A 27,472-nucleotide genomic window follows, 5' to 3' on the forward strand; every position below is an offset into this window, starting at 1 on the left:
CGGGCTCCGGGAAGCCTTCCAGTCCCCAGCCCCCATCCTTCCCCCAAGTCCCGGGCTCCGCGGAGTGTAAACAGCCCGACTCCAGCCGGGCTGGGGGCGGGTCCGGTCAGGGGAACCGAGGCTATGAAAGCCCACATAGTCCCTGCGGTGCCCCAGAATGCCCACTGGCGTTTTCGGAGTGACGTCACGGCCTTCACTCTGACGTCACGTTGAGCATACGACGTCGTACACAACCCCTAAGCCCAGGCGCGCCAGAGCCCTCTGGTCGAAACCGCGAGCTTTCTTTTGGTGAAGCCACTTGTGCGCGTCCCAGGACTGTAGGCAGGGGCCTAAGAGTGGTGCACCGCCAACTTATCGGGGGACCCCCTCCCCTTTCTTCCTGCTCCTCTCCTGGCTCCCCCTGAGCGGTCCGCGAAGGCCGGGGGAGGGGCGGGAACGCCTCCGGAGGCCCGGCCCCGCCCCCGCCCCGCCCCTAGCCCGCAAGGCCAGGAAGCGCGGAAGGAACCGCCGGGGGCCATGGACGGGGCTGTGATGGAAGGGCCGCTCTTTTTGCAAAGTCAGCGTTTCGGTACCAAGGTAGTCGGGGCAGGGGTTGCCGAGCCCCATCATACCTAGGGGTGGGCTGGAGACCCCAGAGAGAGAGAGAGAGAGGGAGGGGGCGGCAGCGGGTTGGATGGAGCGCCGGCCGGGAGTAGTAGAGCCCTATGACGTTCCCGCGAAGTTGATTTCACACTGCGGAGAAGCGGCGGCCGGCCTCGGGGTACGCCCTTTCTGGTCCTAGGGAGACCGAGGGGCATCCTTCTCGGGAAACTTCGCCGTTCGTAGGGAAGATTTGGACCCGAAATCGGCCCGCGCCGGTTCTCTCCTTTCCCGTCGGGGCGCAGACAGCCGGTGCTCGCCCGCTCCCTCCCCAGCGTCTCTCGCTCTCTCTCCCCAGAGATGGAGGAAGACCTGGGCCGTGCTCTATCCTGCCAGTCCCCACGGCGTAGCGCGGCTCGAGTTCTTTGACCACAAGGGGTCGGGCGCTGGAGGGGGCCGAGGGGGCTCGCGCCGCCTGGACTGCAAGGTTATCCGTCTGGCAGAGTGTGTGAGCGTGGCCCCCGTGGCTGTGGAGAGCCCCCCTGAGCCCGGCGCTTCAGCTTTCCGCCTGGACACTGCGCAGCGCTCCCACCTGCTGGCGGCCGACGCGCCGTCCAGCGCCGCCTGGGTGCAAACGCTGTGCCGAAACGCCTTTCCGGTGAGGGGGCCGGGGCGAAATGCACCGGGGCCAAGAAGCGACGCGGGGTGGGGGCAGTTACAGCAGTAAAGGGCCTGAGCTGGCTCAGACCCTGGGAACAGCGTGGAGGGAATTGCGGGGTCCTCGATACTGTTCTTCTCTTTACTCCAGAAAGGCAGTTGGGCTCTGGCGCCTGCTGAGAACCCACCCAAGCTTTCTGCCTTGGAGATGCTGGAGAACTCGCTGTATAGCCCCACCTGGGAAGGTAGACGGCTGAGAGGCCCTGGCAGGGATGGGGAGGGGGGGAAGGAAGGGTGTCCTTGGGAAGGGAGTGATTAAATGGTCAGGGGCCCATGGGGAAGTAGGAAGCTCCTGAAACTGGTTTCCAAGTGAGTGCTTAGGCAACCTGTTCCCGCTTCCCCAGCCCCCTCACTCACCTGTGCGGCCAGGTGCCAGTCTAATTGTGTATTCCTTCCAGGATCCCAGTTCTGGGTAACCGTACAGAGGACTGAAGCCGCTGAGCGCTGTGGCCTGCATGGCTCCTATGTGCTGAGGGTGGAGGCTGAGAAGCTGACTCTCCTGACCATAGGGGCCCAGGGTCAGATACTGGAGCCACTCCTTTCCTGGCCTTATACTCTGTTGCGCCGCTATGGCCGGGACAAGGTGCGGGGTCTGTTGGGGCACACTGACTTCCTAGGTGGGGCTAGCTGTGGGGTTGGTGGTGTGGGGCAGGACAGGAAGGTGGGAAGCCCTGTCCTCAGGATAAACCTTCCTTGCCTAGCCCATGACCCTCCCTCCCTCCCCAGGTAGTCTTTTCTTTGTGGATCCCCTAACTAGGTTGGGCCCTGTGACTCATCCCTCATGGCTCCTGGTAATGTGTTTCCCTCTACACTTTCTTCAGGTCATGTTCTCTTTTGAGGCTGGCCGCCGCTGCCCTTCAGGCCCTGGAACCTTCACCTTCCAGACAGCACAGGGGAATGATATCTTTCAGGCGGTTGAAACTGCTATTCACCGGCAGAAGGTCCAGGGAAAGGATGGTCAAGGGCAGGACAGTCTCAGAGCCGATTCCCATGAAGGAGAAGCGGCAGAAGGGAAGTTGGTGTCCCTCCCTGGCCCTCAGGAACTCCCGGGCACTCCTCCGGCCCTGTATGCTGAACCCTTAGACTCACTGCGCATTCCTTCAGGCCCTTCCCAGGATTCCCTATACTCAGACCCCCTGGACAGCACCCCTGCTCGGGCAGGGGAGGCGGCACAGTTAAAGAAACCTCTTTACTGGGACTTGTACCAGCATGTGCAGCAGCAGTTGCTGAAGGCCAAGCTGACGGACCCCAAAGAGGACCCCATCTATGATGAACCTGAGGGCCTGGCCCCAGCTGCTCTCCGGGGCCTTTATGATTTGCCTCAGGAGCCCAAGGATGCATGGTGGTGCCAGGCTCGAGTGAAGGAGGAGGGCTACGAGCTCCCCTATAACCCTGCCACTGATGACTATGAAGTGCCACCGCCTCCTCGGAGCACAAAGCCCCTCCTGGCTCCCAAGCCCCGGGGCCGGCCCTTCCCTGAGCCTGGAGTTGCAGCTGGTGGTGGTGGCGGTGGCGGTGGCAGAGGCCACAGTTCAGACACTGTCCTGTACAGCCAGGTCCAAAAGAGCGGTGGTGCCCCGGGGAGCTGGGACTGTGGGCTGTCCAGGGCAGGGGCTGAAGGGACCAAGGCCAAGGCAGAGAGCTCCACATGAGAGGGCGAAGCTGGGAACACTGTGGGAGGACCACGGGAAGGTGGCACTGGGGATCAAAGATACTTGTTAGGAGCTGCAGGAACCAGAGGGCCGGAAGGTCCTGTGTGAGCCAGCCCAGGGCACTAGGGGGACCAGGGCAGTCAAGGGGAGGACGATCAATCTCAAGAAGTCCTGAAAGTGGGACAGGTGGCAGGGGTGAGGGATAGGACTTGGGAGAGACCGGCACCCCTAAGTCATCCTCCCCAAAGGAATGGACAGCGCTGGACCAGGTCTATGAAGAGGGGTGCTTGCTCTGAGTTGGTGCAGTCAAAGGGGCCTGCATGGAGGCTACAGGGAGCTGCTGAACTGTGCCTGGATCCTGACCCCTGCATTGTTCTTTGCCAGAGACATAGATTTTAAAAAGTTTATTCTCATTAAAATCAGTTTGGGTTTAAGAGGTCTATGTGTGTGAATAGTCACAGAGATGCCATGGTGGCAGGGGTGCTGGGTGGGTGTGGAGGGGGTCAGGAGAATCCACAGAAGGAGGGTGGGGTCGCAGGTGAGTGGAGCAGTGTGGTGGTTGAGAGCCTGGGTGGTCCAGTTGGGCCCACGTGGGCTTGAGCCTGTCTCTGTGATACTGAGCAAGTCATATAACATCTATAACCCTCAGTTTTTCTCAGTGACCCCCTGTAAAATGGGAAAACCCAATAACAGACTCTACTTCACAGGGTTGTTTGTGTGAAAGGAGTTAAATTTCTCAAGTACTTAGTGCAACCTGAATCGCAGATTAAGCATTTTATAAATGGTAGTTATTCTGTAGGTGGAAAGGGCCAACGGAAAGGTGGACAGGAGTACCTGGGTGCCTCAGTCAGTTAGGCGTCCGACTCTTGGTTTCAGCTCAGGTCATGATCTCACATTCATGAGATCAAATCCTGCATCGGGCTCTGTGCTGACAGCGCTGACCCTGCTTGGGATTCTCTCTTTTTCTCTCTCTCAAGATAAAAAAGAAAAAAAAAGAAAAGAGAAAAGAAAAAGAAAAGAAAAGAAAAAAGAAAAAAGAAAAGTGGACAGGTTTGGGGAGAGAGAAATAGGAAGGAAACAGGCCTTTTCCACACTGTTTTCCCCTTATCTTCTCAGCTATAGGACACCTCCTGCCCCCCCACCCCCTGCTCTGCCTGTAGGTATCAGTACCAACCGCTTTTCTGTCTGAGGGCTGAAGGAAACCGCAGTGTGGTGGGTGTAGCGGGAAGAATGCAGCCTTTGGAATGAGGCTTCGATTTCAATCCTACTTCTTTTCATGAGCTCTAAAAACCTTGTACTTGTCTCCTGATGTCCAGTTTCCTGAAGGTGACCTGACCTTGTCTACCTGTTTACCAGGAACTACAAGGAAAAATTTGGGCTGGGAATGCTCCTAACAATGGTAGAGACTTACTGGGTATTTAATCTGATACTGTGCTAACAGTATCAAATAATCCAAAAGAAAATGAGTTCCTGCTTGGAGAAGGAAAAAGTTCAGGTGTGTCTCTTCCAGGACTGAGCAGTGGGGCAGCAGCAGTTCTGAAGACTGAGGAGGGGAAGGCTCTGTTTCCCAGTCGCCTGGAGCTCACAGAGGCTCAGGTGGAGCGAAGGCCATTCACTGTATGAGCCTTAGTGTGGATGTGGTTGAACAGGGCCACCAGGCTCTGGTGCTGGTGACTTAGGGCCCAGAGGGATACTCCTCCCCTTTCTGCTCCTCCACTTCTTCCTCCTTGGAAGGCCAGAAGACTTCTGAGGAAGGCTTGCTGGCTGCTGGCATCTTGGGGGCTCTGCCAGGGGTTGGAGTCATAGGCAGGGGGGCCACTGTGGCTCGAACTCGGTTTGTCTGCAACTGCCCAGCCTACAAAGAAAGCAGAGAGTTCTCTGAGGCCCAGACATGGCTGCTGATCTCCTGTCCTGTTCCTTGTTGGGCCTCCTGTCCTAACTCCTTCACGTGTCCCATCCCTTAAGTGACAGCCTCAAAGTCGAGGGCAGTGGAGTCCCCTGGGCTTGTCTCCACAGTGCCGGTCTCCTGGCTGAGTGTTCCTTCTCTGTTAGCTTGTCCATCAGCTAACTTGTGGTGGGCTCAGCTCCCATCTTTAGATTGACTGTAGTTTGGAAAGATCTTTCTTTTGTAACTTCAGCTAAGGCAAAGCAGGAGTTCCTAAAGGTTCTGTTACTAAGAAATTAGGAAAAGATTAAGAATTTATATTCTATACAAACACTGTAGAATATAAATTTCATAAAAAATAACTCTACCCTCAATTACTCTTCTCTCTTTAACCCTTGTTGAGAAAGCCTGGACTCCAATGTACTAAGCTTGGTCAGCCTCCTTTTCCTCATCTGTACAGTGAACATAACACTTACCTTGCAGGGATGCTGTAGGGATTAAATGAGAAAGATATTTGTGAGAGCACTGGTCACAAAACCTGGCAAATGGCTGGTGTTCAGTACGTGCTAATTTCCTTTCCTTTGGATATTTCTTTTTCCACCTTCCATTCAGCCTTTTCTTTAAACAGAACCTGTGCTCTCAGTACTGCCAATTTGCTTAGTGGGACAATGGTCTGCTACATGACTAATGGATTATCACAAGTGCACAGTGAAGATGCCTAAACATCACCATATGTAAGTGCCCAGGCAGAAAACCCTCCCTACCGGACAGGGGTTGTAATTTCCTTGGTCTAGGGCAAAGGGCTGTTCTTTTTCTCCTTCCCTGGTTGGCCTGGTTCTCCCCTCCACCAGGGGAGGGGGCTGCTCCCTGGGATGGGGGGAGCCAGGGACAGGGGAGGAGGTCTCTCTTTGATTCTGGGCATAAAGAAGAGGAGGGAATAGGGAGGGAGCTGTACCTTTCTCAGGGCCCGGCTTTCCAAGCTTGGCTGGATCCGGCCCTGAAGCTTGGTCAAGGTGTTGCTCAGGTGTGAGTACAGGTGGCTCCAAGCCTGTAAGGGGTTGTAGGTGGGCTCTAGCTCCAGGCTGTCCAGCACCCTCTGTGGAAGAGAGAAGAGAAGACTCACCCAGGGAGCTTGAGGTCACAGAACACAGTAAGAGACCTTGGACTGTGAGAGACTGGAGGATGTGTGAAGACCCGGGGCTTGGCTCAAGACTGAAATAGATGAGGGTCTCCGCTGGGTGTTCCGGCCCCCAGGTCTGAGTGTCTGTGATGTAAGTGTCAGGCAAGAGTGCAACAAGTAGGTATAGCCGTGAGTGGCTAGGGACACCAAATACTCTGGCTCTGAGAAGCGTGTCATGGGATTCTGAGAGGGGCTGAAGTGCTGGAAGGGTCACAAGGGATCCAGTGTGTGGGCTGTGAGAGAGGGTGTGACTGAGGCCTGGGGCTGCTCACAGTCTGCAGGGGCAGTACATGGAGTTCTTCGCCTGCTAGGTGAGCAGAGCCGGAGCCGGAGGGCACACAAGCACAGCATTCCTGAGCAGTCAGGTTTTCCGGCCACAACATCCTGTGCCAGGAACCACTGGCTCTGAAGTGAGACACTGAGCGAGCCACAGCCACTCGTGCCCACCTCTTTTTGCATCCCGGTGGCCGCCAAGGCAAGAACACAATCCCAAGCTCTGTCCTCTCTGCACGTAAGCCAGTGATCCAGCAGCGATGTGGCTCCAGTTCTCCCTGCCCAGAGCCTTTCCTCCTGCCCTCAGCCAGAGGAGGCTGGCAGAGGAAATCCAGAATCCAGATCCAAGGAAGACAGGAGAAGGGGGGAGAAGGGGGGGAAAGGGGAAGATGGGGGAGGGGAGGAGGGGGAAAATGGTGGCAGTGCAGTTCTCTCCATTGCATGCGAGTCTCATTTTGAAGCCCTTCCTATCCTGAATGCCTGCATTGACTGCCTTTTTCTCTATTCCTCAACAAACAGATACACACGCACAAAGCAGAGAAAGACACCACCACACAGACACACATCACATCACTTCCTTCCACCTGGCCTCAGTTCCTACCTTCGCTTTCTTCTCTCACCCTCCACCACCTTCTTGGAACAACCACTCCTCCCTCTGCTCCCCAGTCCTTTCTCCCACAGGCTAATTCCTCTCCCGTATCCTTTTCTCCTGCTCCCAACTCTTCTCTCCCTTCTGTCTGCCCCATGAGATCTGAGCTTCACTTGCCTCCACAGTCTTAAGGCTGACGTCAGTTGGGTCCTCAGGCAGCGGGGGGAAGGGGCTGGGCAGCAACAGTTCCCTAGTGGCCACTGCCTTCACCAGCAGAGTGGGGGAGCGTGATGGCACAATCACATAGAAAGTGCTGGCAGGCGTCCTCAGGCTGTGTCCTCCACTCAGGGGCTCCCCTTTGGCCAACAGCAGCCATTGTCTTTTCTGAAACAAGAACATATATAAATGCTGGTTCACCTTCAGTCTTTGGCATGTTTTGAAGATCTATCTCAATCAAGGCTTCCCCAAGTTTCTCTGGGGGTGTCAGGGAGGACTGAACCATTTTTCTTTGGTCCTGGGAGACAGGGACTTCCTACCTGAGTTGCCCCAAGGGAGTGCTCTTCCTCCCTGGTTGGAGATGTATACAAAATGGTTCACAATGCAGAGACAAGAGAGGCCCTTTCTTGTTATTTTTTAAATGTTTACTTATTTTGAGACAGACAGAGAGAGAGAGAGAGAGAGAGAGAGAGAGAGAGAGAGGAAGCAGGGGGAGGGGCAGAGCAAGAGGGAGAGAGAGTCCCAAGCAGGCTCTGTGCCAACACTGGGCTCAAACCCATAAACCCACAAACTGTGAGATCATGAACTGAAATCAAGAGTTAGGTGCTAAACCAACTGAGCCACCCAGGCGCCCCAAGAGATGCCCTTTAACCTGAAGTAGGTGTTCACCCTGGAGATGGCTAATGTATCACTCAATGGTAAATGCAGAATTTTAAGAATTACAATTCTTTTTTTAGGGGCGCCTGGGTGGCTTAGTTGGTTGAGTGTCCGACTTTGGGTCAGGTCATGATCTCATGGTTCGTGAGTTCGAGCTCTGCATCAGGCTCTGTGTTGACAGCTTGGAGCCTGCTTCGGATTCTGTGTCTCCCTCTCTCTCTGCCCCTCCCCTGCTAGTGCTCTGTCTTCCTGACTCTCAAAAATAAAATAAACATTAAAAAAAACTTTTTAAAAAAATATTTCTGAGAGGGAGAGGGAGAAAGAGAGAGAGAAAGAGAGAGCGAGAGAGAGAATGACCAGTGGAGGGGCAGAGAGAGGGGGACAGAGGATCCAAAGCGGGACTCTGCACTGACAGCAGCCAGCCCAATGCAGGGCTCAAACCCATGAACCCATGAGAGCATAACCTGAGCTGAAGTTGGATACTCAACCAACGGAGCCACTTGGGCGCGCCAAGAATTACAATTCTTAAAAACAGTCTTGAAATACAGACTTGTGTGGGCTGTTGTGAAAATTCAGGTCTTGTTTAGAGGGTGACAAAATGTGCTTCTGTTGCATGACTGAGATCAGAGTGGGCTGGTTAGGGAGTATCTGTAGAATACCCAGAAAGGGCTTAAGAAGGTGATCAAAGTGACCTGCCAAAGCAAGAGGAGGAGGAGACAGCAGGGAGAGAAAAGCTTAGGTACAAAGAGGCCAGTGGGCGCAGGATCCTTGAGATCAACACAGCTAGTCACAGGACAAAAAGAAGGGTCAGAATTCCAGGGGCAGTGACTCTGAGTGAAAGGTTCTGCAGAACAGAGGGGGTGACACTTTGCTGTGTGCCATGGGTCAGGAGAAGAGACACACAGACCTATTAGCAGATTTTCTAGGTGTGCCCTTTTAAATCAGGCATGGGAATAAGGCAATTTTCTTTGGTAGTTTTTCAAGGAAAACCACAAAACTCTTAAGAAATGTGGAGTCAGACTGTTACGATCATCTGCAAATTGTGCCCTCTTGCTTGAGGTGATCAGCACTTCCACCTGGCACAAACGTAACAGCCTCTCTGCTACAGAAGATGAAAGCAAGTACATTAGCTCCACCCACTCTAACTGATGCAAAAAGTTGGAAGAATATGAGAGGAAAGGCAAACAGCGGGGAAAGATTTTAAGGGGATTGAGGAGTATCAGTGTCTTGTGGAAGACAAGTGGAAAGTGACACAGTGAAGCACAAAAAACCCTGCTGTAGCATTAGAGTTACACCCTAGGGGGAATGTGCTGGGGTGGAGGTGGTGCAGAAGTTTCCAGACACTTAAAAGCAGTGTCATCATTTTGTGCACCACAGAACTGTGAGGAGATCTGGTAGGCTGGGAAGGTGGTAGGTACCTTTAGAAGTTTATGCTTTCTTAACATTTTGCTCATATCTGGGGTGTCTGGGTGGCTCAGTCAGTTAAGCATCCAACTTCAGCTCAGGTCATGATCTCAACGGTTTGTGAGTTTGAGCCTCAAGTTGGGCTCTGTGCCGACACTCAGAGCCTGGAATCCTCTTCAGATTCTGTGTCTCCCTCTCCCTCTGCCCCTATTATTTTAATCTATTTTTTATGCTGGTTCATGCATTTGTTTGTGAACTAGTTTGTTTATTTATTAAGAATGCGTTGGGTGGCTGTTATGTCCGAAGCACTAGGCATGAATATGTAGAAATTCATTAGACATGTTTCTTGCCCTTTGAGAGTTTATATATAGTAAAGGGAAGGTTTGTAAATTAACGTTTGCCCAATACTTAGGATGACCACCTGTTCTAGTTTGCCCATTTAGCAATGAAAGCCCTACATCTCAGAAAACCCCCCAATGCTGGGCAAACTGGTGTGGTTGGTCACCCTTCCACGATTCCACAGACAACAGAGTATCTTTCCACTGTGGCAAGTCACTGGGGGCTAAAACTATGGCATTGTAACATTTCTTGAACTTTTTTTTTTTTTTTAAGGCAATGTGACATTTCTTACACCTCAGTGTTATGGGACAAATTCATGACTTTGGGATTACTGGGAAACTCTGAGGGGCACCTGTGTGGCTCAGTTGGTTGAGCATCCAACTTTGGCTCAGGTCATGATCTCATGGCTCTTGAGTTCGAGTCCCACATCGGGCTCTGTGCTGACAGCTCAGAACCTGGAGCCTGCTTTGGATTCTGTCTCTCTCTCTCTCTCCCTGTCCCTCCCCTGCTCACACTTTGTCTTTCAAAAATAAATAAACATTAAGAAATTAAACAAAAAAGGAACTTAAAAAAATTTTTTAAATGTTTTTATTTATTTTTGACAGAGAGAGAGACAAAGCATGAGCGGGGGAGGGACAGAGAGAGAGAGAGACACAGAATCTGAAGCAGGCTCCAGGCTCTGAGCTGTCAGCACAGAGCCCAACATGGGGCTCGAACTCACAGACCGCAAGATCATTACCTGAGCCAAAGTCAGATGCTCAACCGACTGAGCCACCCAGGCACCCCCAAAAAAGGAACTTTGAATGTTGCACACAAAAATTATGATCCTTAAAATTTGAGCCTATTGATTTTGAGACAACAGCTAAGATTCTATTATAGAACTGGTATACAGAATTGACTGAGGTCTCTCAAAAGTAACTCCTTTTTAAAAAAGTTATTTATTTTTGAGAGATAGAGCAAAAGCATGAGAGTGTCAGAGAGAGAGGGAGACAGAGAATCCCAACCAGGCTCCACGCTGTCAGTGCAGAGCCTCACATGGGGCTCAAACTCATGAACGATGAGATTATGATCTGAGCTGAAATCAAGAGTAGGACCCTTAACCAACTGAGCCGCCCAAGTGCCCCTCAAAAGTAACTCCTGATGTGTGGGCTTTCTGAGGACTAGGAAGAGATTGAGTTGAAAGGATTTTGCAGACTGCTTTAAAACTTCTGGGCTGATTTAAAGAGAGGTTAGAGTAAGGCTCTGGAAGGAAGAGAAGCAAATGCACTTACTAGAGTTTGATAAAGATATTACTTCATCTGTAATTCTCAGGAGCATTTGGGGGTAAAGTGAGAGATAGGAAAGTTGAACTTTAAGATCCTTATTTTGGACTCTGAATTTCTAACCTTTTCCTGGACAGTAGTTAATGGCAGTAGAGATCTAAAGTCTAGGACCCAAGCTTGAACATGTTACCCAGGTAATGGGTTGACTTGTAGGTACAGGCAGTTGTACCTGTGATGGAAATGGTTCACTGCCATGGCAGGTAGGCAAAGTTGAGAAAAGACAAGAGCATGTCCCAGAAGAGTAGTTTTTGGGGTCCTCAAATTGAACAATGCTTAATGACTACAGATGACAATAGGCTTTTTCTAATTCTATTTTTTTAAGATTTTATTTTTAAGTAATCTCTATACCCAACATGGGGCTCAAATTTACAACCCCAAGATCAAGAATCTCATGCTCTACCGACTGAGCCAGCCCAGTGCCCCTTTGCAAATTTCCAAAGAAAGGAGAATGAGTTAGATGGTGAATTTATCAGAAGACAGGTAAAAATGTATCTGCATTTATGATACGTTTGCTACAGAAGGTGCTAGGGAGCTTAGATTTTAGGAGGTGGGGACTGATTCTGTTTAGAACAGGTATGGACAGGGGCAGAGTGGAAGGGCATGCCATGCTCCAAGCTCATTATTCCCCACCTCTGCCCTAACTTCTAATTTCTAAGGCTGTGAAGGAAGGCATAGCCACTGCTGGTTGACTGGCCACTACTCCCTCATCCCACTCCCTTCTCCCTACACATTTTTCAGTCTTTCAGTGATTGGTCTGGGGTGACATGTGACCTTGATTTAAATAATGAGACAAGCAGAAGTTGCTGTGTGGGCCTTCTGGGAAAGCTTTCTAATATGTTGGCAGGCTTTTGCCTCTTTACCCTATTCCTTCTTTCTCCCTGGAATAGGATTGGTCTTAAGGTGTAATAGCCACATGAGGAATAGGCATAAGGATGAAGTACATTTGCCACGGATGCTGCAGTGGAAAAATGCAAAGATCCTGGTCCATGATGGTATCATTGATTAACTGTATTGGTCTCAGAATTGTCTGTCTCCATTACTTCTTGTTATATTAGAAAAATAAACTCTTAATTACTCAAGTTAGAGTTGGATTCGATTTCTGTTAGCTGCAGCCAAAGGGATCCTTTACAGATAGCAAAGGAAAGGAAGAGGATGTGGCTAACAAGGAGACAGAAGTAGAAGGGACAAGTTTAAAGACACGGTTGTAGGCCTTGCCAGAAGGGCAGATGGGAATTTATTATAGCAGGTAAAAGCTTTAATTCTGCTAAACTAGCATTTCCTTGGTCTGCCATCAATATGATGTCCTGGGACCAAATTAAGCAATTAAAGTTTTTGGGAAGTCCAATGTTATACATGGATTTTTGACTGCAAGGGAACTGGGCACCCCTAACCCCCTGCATTGTTCAAGGATCAACTGTATATACCACATGGGATTTATTCCAGGAATGCAAGGTTGGTTTAATACCTAAAAATCAAACAATGTAATACACCATGTTTCTAGAATAAAGGATAAAAACTACACAATCATCTCAAAAGATGCAGAAAAAGCATTTGATAAAATCCAAAACCCTTTCAGGAACAGATTAGAAACAGAGTAGAACTTAACCTGGCAAACGGCTCTACAAAAATCCCACAACTAACATCATAAGTAGTGATGAAAGACTGGATGCTTTGTCCCTAAGGTCAGGAACAAGACAAAGGTATCTGCTCTTGCCACTTCTATTCAACATTGTATTGGAGATGTGTTGAAGACCAGAGGGCCATTTCCCACATTTTCCAGACTATTAGGGCTCTGGGATTCTGAGTATAAACCAGGGAGAAGCTCATAAAGACACTGGGTGTGTCAACATTCTAGTTCTTAGGGATTAGTATTTTCTAAATTTGGTTTAGAAAAATACAATAATATGACATTTCTTACATCAGAATGCTAAGGTACAACTTCATCCCCCTTATCACTGCTGTGAAGGTCAAGATAGATGTGACAACAGGTACATGGGTGGGTAGGGGACAAAAAAGATGAGTGAGGGCAGGCTGTGGTGGGAGGCAGGAATAGCTTCCTAGTGAAGGTATTTAAGCAGAATCTGGAAAAAATGGGTAGATATTTGTCAGGTGGATAGAGGCAAAAGGAGAGAGCAGCATGAAAAAGGGTATGGGAAGTGTGGAACAGTTTAGCATATTTGGGGGAACACTTAGTAATTTATTAGTGTGGCTGGAGTAAAGGATGGAAGGGGCATGGTGAAATATGAAGCAAAAAAAAAAAAATTAGACAAGGCTGGGTCATGAGAAGCCCACTGATCCCATGCTAGCCGCTGTCTGTTCTATCATCTGTTTCTCCTGTGTCCCCTCTCTAACTTCATTCTGATTTTTTTTTTAAATGGTTGCTGACCTGCTATCACCCCACTCTCAGCTTGGATTCTTGTTCTTGACTCTTTGCCTAATGTAACCAAGGACTTTCCATATCCCCACCCATTTACAGCCCAACCAGGTCATTGCCTGTGTACTTAGACTCCTGCTAGACACATCCTGGCTTGAATTCTGTCACTTCTGTGGCCAATTAGGGCAGACATGGCCTGTAAAGCTCTGGAATGTGTCTCCAGAGACTCTGACATTTTAAGTAGGAAACTGAAAGACCTAGGTGGTATTTTCATTTCTTTTTCTAGTTCATACAGACATGACTTTGTAAGAGAAATGAGGATGTGGAAAGTGAGTCATTAGCTACATAACTGGGACTACATAGTAGGATTTGGTAACTGAAATTATGTTTTCCTGGGGATGGATAGATTCATCTCATAAATATTTGGAAAAAATTAATTTTATTTTATATATATATATATATATATATATATATATATATATATATTCCCTACCATATTCCACAAAGCAGTTATGCCAGTTTAGAAACATGCAACAGTACAAAAAGATAAATAAGGGATTGGGCAAAGGAAAAATAAGGGTAGGGCAATTACAGAGCCAAGATTAGGTAAGCTCAGAGAAATGCAAACCACCCACTTTTGCTAGAAGGGAGGCCCACAGCTTTTCCTGATAAAAGTGTTCGAGAAGCTATCTTAAGGATCCTTATTGAATGAGTGTATTTGACAGAACTCCTGCAGTTAATATGATAATGAATTTCATATGGCTATAGAGTGGTTGAGAGTTTGGGTCCTGGAGTCAACCTTTCTGGATTTCATCCTGGCTCTACCATTTACTAGTTGTGTAATCTTGGAAAACTACTTTAACCTCTATGGGCCTCAATTTCTTCATTTGTAAAATACAGATTATAATTCCTCAAAGGATGATTATGGAGATTATATAAATTAGTATTTGTGAAGTGTTTAGAACGGTTTCAGGCACACAGTAAGTACCAAGAAGTGTTAAATTTTTTAAGTTAAACATCTACTAAGTAGTAGATCATGTTTATTACATTTTGCTAAATTAAAAATAATTTAATAATTCTTAGATATAGATCTATAAAAGTTCCCAAGAATGAAGTACAAACACATTGCTCTCTTGTGGTCTGGACTGATCTAAGAGTGAAATTTATGGGAATTGATGCATGGCACATATCTTTCAGGAAGGGCTGGGGAATGGGTTTATCAAGAGCCTTGCTTATCTGATGAAGTGCCATTTTTTTGAGGAAAAGGAAGTAAAATACTCAAATAAAATAATCTATGAGGAGGACAGAAGGACAGAACAGTCAATTCTCCAGTAAGAAAATCAGGGGATGGAATAACACTTAAGGCTGCAGTTGACTAAGGTTTAGAGTGTGTGTAAAGTGTAATTAGAAAAGTTATACAACATTTATGATGCTGATAAGGACTGGTGGGCTGGTATTAATGACTAGAATTTAATTATGGCAGTGTGGACCTGGTTCAGAAGAACCATTCTAAAAGAAGGGGCAGTGGAAGAGACAGCATTGAATGAATTGAGCTATGCTCATGCTTGTAAGGAAACCCAGGAACCTGAAAATGAGAACTTGGTGGAGCCAGCCAACTGGCTGAGAGTAAACCAGAAAATGTATTATAGGCTGTCTAGCCAAATAAGGGATGCAAAGTGGGGGAATGAATGAACATTTAACAAATATTTCCTTCTGCATCTGAGTGGAATGGAATGGCCAGAGGCAGACTGGCTCTCCTGCCTAAAACAACTAGTAAAGCTGGAATATACAGAAGCCATTTGTATGAAGGCAGCCAGGAGGTGCTGAGACAGTGAAAACGAGTGATAGCTAAGTCTCTGGAGAGGGAAGAATCCAGAGAGAGGAGGAAATCAAAACTGCTTTTACCCTGAGGGCATAAGTTGATTCTGAGTTGGAGGGACAGCTGGTAGGAGCTGAGAATCTAGGCTTTGTACTTGCTGAGGCACTTGCAAGGGAACAGAGAAACCAGCAGATCTTTAGGTGGAGACCAGGCAGGTGTGGGGTGGGTGCTCAAACCAATTTTTCACTCATTTTTTTCACATTTACCAAATACTGGGGCTTCATGGAGCAGGAGGCAAACATATCCAAGGAGAAAGCCTTTAGAAGCAAAGCATTTTAACATACTCAGGATACAGTGATTACAGTTGGGATTTTCCAAGGGAGGGGGATGCATATAATATACCAGGTTTCAGTGGAAAATCCTGGAAGGCCAGGAGCAAGCCAGGGTAGACTGAGCCTTAGCAGGAAAGCAGTCAAGCCTGGACTCAGTACAGCTCCTGAGTAGAATAGGATGTTCTGTCACCACCCTATCTGCCTAGGGCAGGTCAGGATGGACCCTCTCTATAGGAATGCCAACTGGAGCCTCTGCAACTTATTTAGACACATTGAGCATCTTTCATTAAAATATTACTGGCTGTACCAAAAGACAGAACCACATGTCCAAAAACCAAAAGAAAATAAAGAGTTGAAACAAATGGATGATCCAGGCATTGGGGTCAGCATACAAGAACTCTAAAATAACTATGATTAGTATATTCAAGAAAATAGGTGAAAAAATGGAGACTATCTGCAGAGAATTAGACACTATTAAAAAAAGAGACACAAATGTAAATCATAGAACTACTAAGCAACCACCATGTGCAAATCATTTGCCAGACATATTTAAACATGCAATATTATTCAATCACCTTAAAAACTACATGAGATATATTTTGTTGTTTCTATTTAACATGTGACAGGGACAAGATTTACTAATGTGTGTCTGTCATGCACCTTCTCCCTTTTTTCGTCCTCCCCCACTCTACTTCTACTCATGAAAGGAGAAGCCTTGTGAATTCTATCCCTGGATATTTCCAATAGGAAGAAAGAGGGGTGCTTGGCTGGCTCAGTCAGTGAAGCATATGACTCTTGATTTCGGGGTTGTGAGTTCAAGCCTCACACTGGGTGTGTAGAGATTACTTAAAAATAAAATCTTTTTAAAAAATAAGAAGACAGAGACAGGACCTGAGGAGGAGGTGGAGTATGCCAGAGGGGTAAGCCAATCTACAGAATACGTATATAGCTGAGAGAGGGAGGAAGAAGGTAGAGGAACAGGGACTGGTGATGTAGACAGAGTTTTAGTTTTTTGTAAAGTGTGTGTGTGTGTGTGTGTGTGTGTGTGTGTGTGTGTGTGTGAAAGGCTTTTGGAATAACTCCTGGTTAGATATAATTGAGGAGTGGAGGATGAAAATTTGAGAAATGTCATTGTGGGTTATGAACTATTTGCTCTTTGGTGTTCTTTGAAAGCACAAATGAATTCTAAAATTACTTTTTGGCCTCTGGATAGTGCTTCTTTGTATACTGTTTATACAGAGGCTAAACCAAATGGGGCCACTAGATTTGTTAGGGTTTCAAATAAATGAATGTACTGATACTTAGAGAGGTTAAGTATATCACCTGAATTCACTCAGTTGGGAAATAATGAAGCTGTTAGGAACCTAGGGCCATCTGATTCCAAAGTCCATGCTTTTCATGGGACAATACAAACTAAATTTTACTACAATAGATTAGAAAACTGCCTTGCCTCAACTCCCCAGAAAGAGACATAACAAAGGGAGAATTTCCACTCTGAACCTAAAATTTGACTAAGGCTGAGAAATTAGTTCATAAAATGGGAAAGTGGTAGGAATGACAGGAAAAGGCAACCATGTTATCCTGGAGTTTGGGTAGTCAGACTTATATCACAAACTTTAATCCAAATCATTAGATCATGTATTTGGAAAGCTAACAGAAACATGCTTTCCCTAAAAAAAGGAAATACAGCACACAAAGGTCTTTTGAAAAATAGAGAGATCCAGAAAGGCCTCATTGCAGAAGCACCATTTGAGCTGAGTCTTTCAGGATGGGGTAGGGTTTGAGCATATGGCAAGAGGAGAAGGGACAATATGAATAAAGGTTCAAAGGTGGGGCAATTTAAAGTTTGTATAGTAATTTGGTTGGACTCTCTGGTGCACGATAGGGAATGCTCAGAGATGGACTGGAGTCTGAATACTTGGCTAAGGAATATGGACTTTAAAGTATAATCAACAGTAAGCCACAAACTATCTTTAAGCTGAAGAGTGGCAGGGTCAGTGCTACGTTGCAAGAAGATTAATCTGGTGGCAGTGTATAAAATGAACTGGCAAGGGGAACACTAAATGGATTGAGACAAGAGATTATTGCAATATTAAAGGAAAGAGGTAAACAGCCTTCAAACTAGGATAGTGATGATAAAAATGAGAGGACAAAATACATGCAGAGATGCTATAAGGATAGAATAGACAAGTTGCTGGGTATTGGCACCACTGAAAAACATGTGATAGGAGAGTGCTTCAAGAAGATTAATCTGGTCTAACATACAGAGAAAATTACAAGAGGGAGAGATTGGAGGTAGGGAAGCTAGTTAGGAGTTTACTGAAGAAGTCCTAGTGAGAACAAGCAGTGGGAACACCAAGGCAAGGACGGTTGCAACTCACCTGATGAGAAGAACATTGATTCGACTTAGTGATGAAGTGGGTGTAAAGGGTGAGAAGGCTGGAGGGGACTGAGGTTTCAAGCCTGGGTGAGCAGACAGCGGTGGCACTGCTATTAACAGAAAGACAAAAGTCAGAATGAGAAGCTAGCTGGAGGGGAAATGTTGCAGTGAGAAACAGAAGGCAAGACTTACATGGGGAACTGAGGACATCAGATTTTAAAAGAACCTATGAAAAAGGTCTAAGAAACACCAGAAAACCAAGGAGTTAGAGAAGTGCTGAGAGCTCGTAAATACAGGGTCAGAGAGGTTCAAGCTCTAAGTAAGGTCTTGTCACATAGTAGGTCCTGGAAAAAGATTTGTTGTTGAATGAATCAGAAGAGGCGTGTGGAGAATTCTCCCCTCTATAACACACTGCCTTTCAGGATTTTTGCTGCTTGGAGATGTCATGTGAAAAGCAAGAAGAGTCATTCAAACACTGTTTTGCTTCTGTCTTTTCCAGAAAAGGAGAGTGTTCTTTAATCTGGTGGGGTGGAACAAACAGATGGTAGAGAGAACAGTAACACAAGATGGGTGAGGAGCTAGTACAAGTAACTGGTCACTTTAAGTGAATTTAAGTTGAGAAGCATGGGGTGTTAGCTGAGGGTAGAGTCAGCCTCACTGTTGCATGCTGTGTTTATCTGGCTACATCCAGAGTAGGGAATTTAGCAAGGAAGTTAAAAGCATGGCTTTGTAGTCAAGAACTAGTTTCAAATTCTGACTTGGCCACTTTGGTAGCTATGTGATCACGTTTTGGTAAGAAACTTCATCTCTTTAGACTTCAGTCTTTTACATGGGTAAAAACAGGGAAAACAATCCTTATCTCAGAGAATTATTGTGAGGATTAAATGAGGTAAAGTATGCAAAGCACTTGGTTAAGTGACTAGCACTTAGTAAGTGCCCCAAAATGTGGGTATCTGTTAGTGATGGGTCAACACATACTTGTGCATTTCCATGATAGACGAGTGATAAAGAAGTCTCTTTGGCCCCTAGAATGGTACTTGGTATATAGTGCTCAAGAAATATTTGTTGAATAAATAAATAAATATTAGATGCCCAAACACCGAATTCAGAGGCAGGAAGAGTCTGATTTATATAGGTAAGCCAGGATGGGATAAAATACTCTTCCCCATTCTCATTTTTAATGGCTACATAATATTTCATTGTTTGGTTGAATTATTGTTCCCATAACCTTTCCCTTGTTTCGATTTAACCTTTCCTCTTTTTAGGACATCTAGGTTGTTTCCAATTCTTTACCATTGTAAATAACACTGAGATAAGCATGCTGGTATATATATCTTTGTTCCCTTTTCTGATTGTTTTCCTGTGCTACATACACTCTCAGCAATAGAATTAAAGTTTTGAAGTAGCTATCACTTTCCAGAAAATTTACACTCCTTCTAGCAGTATATTAAAATGCAAATGTCTGTTTGAAAGATCACACACTGTAAGAATGTAGGGAAGCCACTTGAGGGAAATTCCTCCCCAGTGATGTAGCATCATTGAGATCCTGAGGAATGGGGTGGAGTAAAATGGTCAACCGAGCTGTTGGGCTCTGATAGTCAGGACATATCTGTTGTTTCTGCTCTGCAAAGACAGGGGATGGGTGTTCTTCAGATAGGAAACAGGAACTCTGTGGGCGGATCTAAAAGGGAGTGTGGGCTTTGAAACAGGAAAAAAGAAACCTGCTTCTGATAGTGAAAGAGACACATTGCTGTGCTGGCCTGATCACCCATACGCTACTAGGTCAAACCATTGCTCTATTTCCATTCATAGTTAGGCTTGTCCTCGATTATATTTGCAGTTGTTTTATTTTGCTTTCTAAGTGTTTCATGTATGTGCTCTTTTATTTTATTTTTTTCCATTTCAGGGATCGGGCATCCACTTAGTTATTCAAGTCAGAAACCAAGCAGTTATGTGATACCTTCCTCTTCCTCACTCCCTACATCCAATCCTTCCCTAAGTTCTGACTCTGTCCCTAAAATATTTCTTTAATTGGTTTACTTTTCCCATCTTGCTTCCAACATTCTAGACTAAGCCTAGACTACAGCAGTGCCCTCCTACCTCATTTTCTTGTTCCCATTCTCGCTTCTGCCAGTTCATTTCCAATGTTTGGCAAGTAATCTTTTTCAAAACTCAAATAATTTCTTATGATTTCTTTCTGTACTTAAAGTCCAAGGTCCTTATAATTTGGCCTACAAAACTTTGCATGATTTGACTGCTGCTCACTTCTCCAGCCCCGCCTTTTGGCTCTCTCTCCCTTGCTTTCTTTGTTTCAGTCACAGTGGTCTTTCCATTCTTGATTCTTCTCTCAGCTCTCTTCAGCCTTTGGGTCTTTGCACATGCCTTTCCCAAGCATGTTGTTCTTGCTGCCCTTCACCTGTCTAATTCCCACCCCATAAACTGCCAGGTCTCAGTTTAAATGTCACTTTCACAGAGAGGCTTTCTTGCAGCAGCCTCTTCTTTTCCTTCATAAACGTCTCACAATTAAGTATTTATACATATATACACAGTAAAAACTTGTTTTGCAAGCATAATTCATTCTGGAAACATGCTTCTAATCCAAAGCACTTGTATATCAAAGTGAACTTCAAGAACCATTGTCTTAGTTGCGATCATGTGACATTCGGCATCACATACTACTCATACTGCAAAACATCACTTGTTTATCAAGTTAAAATTTACTAGAAATGTTTGCTCATCTTGCGGAATACCCGCAGAACAAGTTACTCGCAATCCAAGGTTTTACTGTAATTACACTTTTATATTTATGTAACTTATATAAAGCTCTTCTAAATTATTTTTTAAATGTTTATTTATTTTGAGAGAGAAAGAGAGAGAGCACGACAGGGAAGGGGCAGGGGGAAAGTGAGAGACAGAGTCCCAAGAAGGCTCTGTGTGTCAGCGCGTATCCCCATGCAGGCCTTGATCTCATGAAGTATGAGATCATGACCTGAGCAGAAATCAATAATTGGATGCATCCAATAATTCTATCTCTTTTATTATAGAGTAAGTTTCTTGAGGCCATGGATAATGCCTATCATGGTACGATTGAGTATCTAGAGTTTAGCAAAATGTCTGGCACAGCCTAGGGGTTATTCATTTAAATAAACCATAATTTCCCGACTGGTGTTAGAAAGAGAATAGTGTTAAAACATAGTTAATTAGGGGCGCATGGGTGGTTCATTCGGTTAAGCGGCCGACTTCGGCTCAGGTCATGATTTCGTGGTCCGCTGAGTTTGAGCCCCACATCGGGCTCTGTGCTGACAGCTCAGAGCCTGGAGCCTGTTTCAGATTCTGTGTCTCCCTCTCTCTGACCCTCCCTCGTTCATGCTCTGTCTCTCTCTGTCTCAAAGATAAATAAACGTTAAAAAAAAAAACAAAAAAAAACCCCATAGTTAATTATATGGAAAATGTCCTGTTTCCATTTAAATTAGGGATTTTTGAGTTTAGTGTCATGTAACTGAGTTCAGGAAGTATTCTCTATATCATGAAACAAAAAAGGCAAGTCCTATTTAATCCACATTTCAGAGTATTTCTAGTTTTTTCCTGTCCTCTTGAGAACTGGGACAGGTTTGGGATCAGGTCAGGATTAAGTTAGCTACTTTTCTATGGCTGGTGCTTTAACTCTCTTTTTCTTCCTCACCTGGGAACATGGATACTCACCAGCAGGCTGTGACACAAAGCATGGAAATGCTGCTGATTTGTCTCTAGCTCATCCCAGTCCAGCTGCCAACAGCTTGTGGGTCTGAGGATGAAGGGCAGTCCATATGTCAATGACTCGCAGATCCCACTGGAATTTAGAGCCCTGGCAAGAGACAATGGCAGTGAAAGTCTCCTCAGCAGTATCTAGAACCTTGACCCCAGATCAGCTTAAACTCAGCTTATGTCTAAGACTCTGTTGTGAAATCCTTTGGGTTAGGGCCTGTGAATTATTCACCTTAGCATGGCCAGCACCTAGCAAGGTATCTGGCACATAGTAGATTCTCAAAGCCTGTTAATCAATGAGTGAAGCAACCATCATGAGGGCTGTAGACTGACGGATATTACTTCTCCTGAGCTCATTCCATTCCAAGTGACTTCTCTGGGGTCACTCCCAGAATACCCCTGCTACAATAACCCTGTAACTCAACAGTATGCTAACCATCTGCATCCCAGTTCTGGCTTTCTTGTAGCAAGGTACTGACAGAGGATGCATTTAAGAAGAGAATAAATTTAAGTAAGTTCCCCAGCAGCATCTATGGTCACAAACCCATGGATAAACTTACTCAGATACTTGTGCACAGGCATTGTGATAGGAACCAGGAAGCAGAAAAAGTGGTCTTTGCCATCATTGTTAATTCTCCCTGAGAACTGGCTCCCCTGGGAGGAATTCTAGTACTTGGAGAAGTGGCAAGGCAGGGGTTGATCCTATCTACCCTTTGTTCCTTGGAGGTCAGATCTCTGTCCTGATGCCTAAACACAGTAAGGTATTCAACAAACAGTTGCTAAATGGGTAAACACTGCTGATCTTGTTTTTCTCCACGTTCAGAGACTTTCTGGATTTCCAATCCTCATCCAGCCTTTAGAATGTCCTACTGAGGCACATCTTCCACCATCTGTCCATTTGTCTCCACATACTGAGCAACCTGACCTTGCTCTTTCACTCTCATACCTGTACTTGCTGCTTTGGAACTGACTCCCACCTGTGGGACACTTGGAGATGCCCTCTATCTCTGGACTTCCTAGTTGGAACCAGTGAGAATAAATAAGCATTTGCATGGATTGGGGAAGTTCCCTTGTCCCATACTTGATCACCCGGAGCTTGTAACAAGAGGCCGATGACTGGGAGGCCATCTGGTAAAGTGTGCTGAAGTCTCCTTTGGGGTCATCCATTCTCAAGGAGCCATCAGCTGTGCCAGGGAGCAGGGACGGGCTGAGAAGTCGCTCTTGGAGATCACATTTCAGGCACACTACAATAAAAATGGCATTGGGGGAGGGATTGTTTGTCACAAGCTACCTCAGGCTATGTGATTAAGAGACAACATCTGCTACCCATTCCACATCCACCAGGCAAGCAAAGCTTGGGAGGAGGCAGGGGAGTGGAAAGGGGAAAGTATGACTGGTTTGGAAAGGCAGAGCAGGTTTGGACCTACAGTGTTGCTCAATACAATAGTTAACTTATTTTCTGGGTCTGATATGATTTTTGCTTATTTTACTTCTGGGTTGGCTGAGCAGTTGCCTCATAGTGAGAGACCTGGCTTGTGATCCAGTCTGAGAGGAGCATGTGCCCTCTGTGGAGGAAGCAGCTAATACTACGATATGCAGACACCCTCTGCAATCACAGATGGAAATCTTGCCTCTGCTGCTTCCCTGTGGCTAAGCTTTGGCAAGACCATAGGTCAGATGAAGGAAGAGCAGGAAAGCAGAAGTCAGAGAGTCAGCTGACAGCTGCTATTTCTCTGTGGGCCTTTCTAGGGACATTCAGGGAAGGGGGAGGAATAAGTCCCTGAAATAGTTTATTTTTTAATTCCCCAAAGAAACCCAAGCATAGAACCTTTTAGAGCATCACTGTGGCAACAGACAACAGTTCTGAGGGGGCTTCATCTAGGTATAAATTATTCATCAAGGTATTACGCTCTTCTGTAGTAAGGTTCTGCTCTGGCAGGTACATTCACATGCCACAGTGTACATGTTCTGTTGCACTAGGCTCGAATCCTTGATATTACAGTTTTTCAATGAAATGTATACCAGGTTTGAATACTGTTAACAAACATGAGGTAAAAATGAAAGTATAAATAATGCAGAAAAAGAAATAGGATGGTAGAATAGATGTCAGATTCAGCTGGCCCTCCTGGGCCCAGCAGTCAGATGTAGACATTAATTCTGGGTAAGACGGTCTTGGCCTGGTATGTCTCAGAGCCCAGGAAGTCAGCAGGAGGGACTTGGCCTATGACTCCCCTCATTTCCTCTGTGCCTGACTTCTCCATTGTTAGGTCTTTGGGCTTTAGGACTGGAGAGCTGTGTTCATCTGGCTAAGATTCTCAACTCTGGTTGTGATAAGAATCACCTTTTTATTAAGGAACTTTTAAAAGATACTGATGTCTGGGCCCTACCTCACACTAGTGAAATTGAGATCTTTGGAGATGGATGGAACCCAGATACCCGTATTTTTAAAAAGTCCCTCATGTGATTCTTACTGAGAATTATTGGAACTGTAGTCTCAACAGTGTTCCAAAGTTGGGAAAGCTGTCTTAGCAGGACTAGAGTCTAGAATTAGGTGTGCTTCTCATCACCCAGAACCCAGATGCAGAGGTGGCAGACTCTGAAACCCATGAAAGGAGAAAAGACACTCATGTGAAGCTGACTGTGCACTCTGTCAGAAGGCCTCTGAGAGAAGCACCTGGAGAGCGGGTATGAGAGGCCCTGGCCAGCTACAGAAGCAGGTAGAGTGGGCGAAAAACCTGGTAAGGAGTCCAAGTGAACATCTGAGGAACAGTCCTCAGAAGATTCTAGAGGAGAAGAGCTCAGGGTGTGTATTGTTTTGTTTCATTTTTATGGTGTGCCACATTTCCAAAAATCCAGTGTGGTAATGCATCAGTTTTTTAAATAATGGATAACCACACTATGGTCTTTACTGTGGTTGTATAAACTCTCAGGTAGGTCACACCCACCCTGGAGGGGGCCTACTTTTCCCAGACCTCATTCCAATTGTGCCTGGGCATCTGGGTTCCAGGCTGGGCCTCTCCAGCAGAAGAGCTACGGAGTCTGGATCTAAGTTCTGCCATGCACCCTGAAGACCTGCACATTTCCAAAAAATGACTGCAGATGGAGATAAACACTCTGGCTTTGACCCAGGTGTCGAAAGCCATGGAAAGAGGGAGGGGAAAAGTAGAGAAACTCTCAACAATACCATGGGCAAGTGCTGTGCAACAGTTGAAGAAAGGCTGGATGCAGGAGTTCCTGGCCTTGGAGGGCCCCAGCTCGCCTAATGAAAGAAGTGCCAGCATGAGGCAGCATCTTTGTTCAGAACCGCCCAGCATGAGGTGGGTTGTGTAGTAAGTGAGGGTCCTGGTTCTACAAGCAGACAGACCTGGGTTTGATGAATGTTCTCTGGGCTGACAGCCTTCTGAGCTTCCGAACTGTTGAGACAACAGTTCCAGTAATTCTCAGTAAGAATCACATGAGGGACTTTTTAAAAATACCAGTATCTGGGTTCCATCTCCAAAGATCCCAATTTCACTAGTGTGAGGTAGGGCCCAGACATCAGTATCTTTTAAAAGTTCCTTAATAAAAAGGTGATTCTTATCACAACCGGAGTTGAGAATCTTAGCCAGATGAACACAGCTCTCCAGTCCTAAAGCCCAGAGACCTAACAATGGAGAAGTCAAGCACAGAGGAAATGTGAGTAGTCAAATGCACAAAATACAGATTTCTAATCGTAGGGTTAAGAGTGGGCTCTGGAGTTGCCTAGCTACAAATTCTGGCTCTGCTATTAATTTTTTTGTGCGGTCCTGGGAAAATGTTTAATTTCTCTACGTACCAGTTTTCTCTTCTGTACAACAGGGAGATAATATTGTATTTAATTGATTGTATAACACATTCCTCCCTCCCCCCTCACATACTATGTGTTTCTTACAGTTGCCATTGGCCAGGTACGTACTCCTAATATTTACTACCCTAACTTCACAGTAAGGATAAAATAATATTTCTAAGTGACAAGAAAGGATTTATGTCATGTTTAATTGACAGTTTTTCTTTCTTAGTGGTACATAAAGTAATGGTGTATCTCATAGTTGATAGCATCTTAGATTCAATGACATATGGTAATAGTACCTGCTTTGTGGTGGTTGGTGAAGATGAAATGGGATAATGCAGGAGGAGAGGAGGTAATATAGTGTTTGGGGAAAAATATATACAAAGTGGATTCCAGAAGATGGGACAGGGAGGAATTGGCACCACCAGCTTTGGACATAAGGGGTGGAAAGGAGGTCCAGGGAAGAAGATTTATACATCAAGGAAAGACAGACTGAAATCAAGGTAAGTCATCAAAGGCATTCTAGGCTCTGGGATGAAATGGGGGTGGGAGGGTAAAGATCTGATGGCTATCCTCAGAAAGAAAGGACCACTATGTGTCTTCCCCTTTGTGGGTGGGAGGCTGTACCCATTTTTCTCAAAGAACTCCCACCTCTACTAGTTGGGCTACTAGCTGTCCTCTGTGGGGCCTGCCTCTGTAGTTGCTTTAGTTTACCTCAATTAGGTGTCTTTATCTAGCACACCTCTATTTAATTTTGGTTTAATCTTGGTTTTTTACCGGGGTGCCTGGGTGGCTCAGTTGGTTAAGCACTGGAATCTTGATTTTGGTTGGCTCAGGTCATGATGTCATGGTTTGTGGGATCAGGCCTGAGTCAGGCTTTGTGCTGACAGGGCAGAGCCTGTTTGGGATTCTTTCTCTCTCTCCCTCTCTCTCTGCCCCTCCCCAACTCATGCACATGCACTCTCTCAAAATAAATAAATAAACTTAAAAAAAAAAAAAGAAGAAAAACTTGGTTATCTACCTTCTCATAGGCCTTGTTGATATTGTTGAGGTACCAGTATGCCTCAAATTATTATGTCAGTAATATCTACCACAATTCAAAATGAAAAACCTGAGAAAAATATATGATTCATTGTGCTTTTATATAGTTTAGGTGCTGCCCTATTATTGAGGTGTCTAATTCTTTGCTCCTAAATAACTGGCCCTTGCTATCTAGGCTTAATTAGGTTCAGTTTTCTAACTGAGGTCACTTTTTAGAAGTTTTTTTCTTATTCTTTGTGCTTACACTGAACAGCCCTAAACCTCAACTACTCGTATTCTGATGACTCACAAATCTAGTCTTAATCTGAGACTAAGATAATTATAACCTATATAATATGTCTTTTGGGGCTGTGTACTTGAATCATCTCCGGTTCTGGAAATGTTGCTGAAACACCGTGAAGGAAGAAGAAGATGGATATGTTCTTGGTCTGTTCCACTGTTATGTAGCCAGGCTTTGAAGAAAATCTCCATGCTGACAACATCATTGTCTATGGTCTGAAGGTCAATGTCAGTTCCCAGGACAGAACTCTCTGCAGAAGAAAGGGGATTAATGGGTAAAGTATTTAATTCTTTAATTGTAAAGCTTGAAAAATGCAAAATTTTAAATGTACCCATCTTTTAACACACCAATTCTACCTTTGGATATCTAGCTTAGAGCCATTCTTACTATACACAGACACATATGCAAAGATGTTCAGTCAGCGTTGTTGTAATAACAATTAATTAAAGCCTCTAAACAGGAAGCAATTCAAATACCCATCAATAGGGGAATATTTATTTATTTATTTATTTATTTATTTTTTTTTATTTTTTTAAATTTTTTTTTTTTCAACGTTTTTTATTTATTTTTGGGACAGAGAGAGACAGAGCATGAACGGGGGAGGGTCAGAGAGAGAGGGAGACACAGAATCGGAAACAGGCTCCAGGCTCCGAGCCATCAGCCCAGAGCCTGACGCGGGGCTCGAACTCACGGACCGCGAGATCGTGACCTGGCTGAAGTCGGACGCTTAACCGACTGCGCCACCCAGGCGCCCCTAGGGGAATATTTAAATAACTTATGGCACACTCAACCTTTGGAGTATTATACAGCTGTTAACAAGCAAAATAAAGTTAAATGTACTGACATGGAAAGCTAAGAGACAGTAAGTGAATAAAGAAAGT

At 45.7% G+C, this 27,472-nt stretch overlaps 2 protein-coding genes across 8 annotated transcripts in view; one reads left to right on the top strand and one right to left on the bottom strand.

The window, feature by feature from the left end:
• The first annotated feature begins 277 nt into the window (after window positions 1-277).
• On the top strand, window positions 278-3,469 carry DOK1 (docking protein 1). Of its 3 annotated transcripts, XM_042981801.1 has the most exons (5): window positions 456-576; window positions 938-1,237; window positions 1,388-1,481; window positions 1,695-1,879; window positions 2,118-3,469. In XM_042981801.1, the coding sequence occupies exons 1-5, from the start codon at window positions 517-519 to the stop codon at window positions 2,946-2,948; spliced, it is 1,470 nt and encodes a 489-aa protein (XP_042837735.1). In that variant the 5' UTR covers window positions 456-516; the 3' UTR covers window positions 2,949-3,469. The 3 variants fall into 3 exon arrangements, with proteins under 3 accessions (XP_042837737.1, XP_042837735.1, XP_042837736.1); XM_042981803.1 differs by lacking the exon at window positions 1,695-1,879 and having other exon boundaries at window positions 278-576; window positions 2,118-2,226; XM_042981802.1 differs by lacking the exons at window positions 456-576; window positions 1,695-1,879 and having other exon boundaries at window positions 1,156-1,481.
• An 870-nt stretch (window positions 3,470-4,339) lies between these two features.
• LOC102969952 (meiosis 1 associated protein) overlaps window positions 4,340-27,472 on the bottom strand; it is a 70,166-nt gene continuing 47,033 nt past the window's right edge. For 2 of the 5 annotated variants that reach the window (XM_042981808.1, XM_042981806.1), the window contains 7 exons: window positions 26,668-26,841; window positions 22,544-22,706; window positions 21,421-21,562; window positions 7,053-7,259; window positions 5,789-5,929; window positions 5,310-5,321; window positions 4,340-4,803 (listed from right to left, as the gene is read on the bottom strand). In XM_042981808.1, the coding sequence (XP_042837742.1) occupies window positions 4,624-4,803; window positions 5,310-5,321; window positions 5,789-5,929; window positions 7,053-7,259; window positions 21,421-21,562; window positions 22,544-22,706; window positions 26,668-26,841 (1,019 nt within the window). In that variant the 3' untranslated portion in view covers window positions 4,340-4,623. Of the gene's footprint in view, window positions 4,804-5,309; window positions 5,322-5,788; window positions 5,930-6,460; window positions 6,604-7,052; window positions 7,260-21,420; window positions 21,563-22,543; window positions 22,707-26,667; window positions 26,842-27,472 lie in introns of those variants that run through there. The other 3 variants (XM_042981809.1, XM_042981807.1, XM_042981810.1) reach the window with 2 other exon arrangements.

The sequence above is a fragment of the Panthera tigris genome, chromosome A3, assembly GCF_018350195.1.
Source record: "Panthera tigris isolate Pti1 chromosome A3, P.tigris_Pti1_mat1.1, whole genome shotgun sequence".
NCBI lineage: Eukaryota > Metazoa > Chordata > Mammalia > Carnivora > Felidae > Panthera > Panthera tigris.

Excerpts from the sequence above, each read along its gene's own strand:
- DOK1 (XM_042981801.1), top strand. The coding sequence starts at position 517 with ATGGACGGGGCTGTGATGGAAGGGCCGCTCTTTTTGCAAAGTCAGCGT. Across the intron at positions 1,482-1,694 it reads GTATAGCCCCACCTGGGAAG|GATCCCAGTTCTGGGTAACC; the intron begins GTAGACGGCTGA and ends TATTCCTTCCAG. Across the intron at positions 1,880-2,117 it reads GCCGCTATGGCCGGGACAAG|GTCATGTTCTCTTTTGAGGC; the intron begins GTGCGGGGTCTG and ends CACTTTCTTCAG.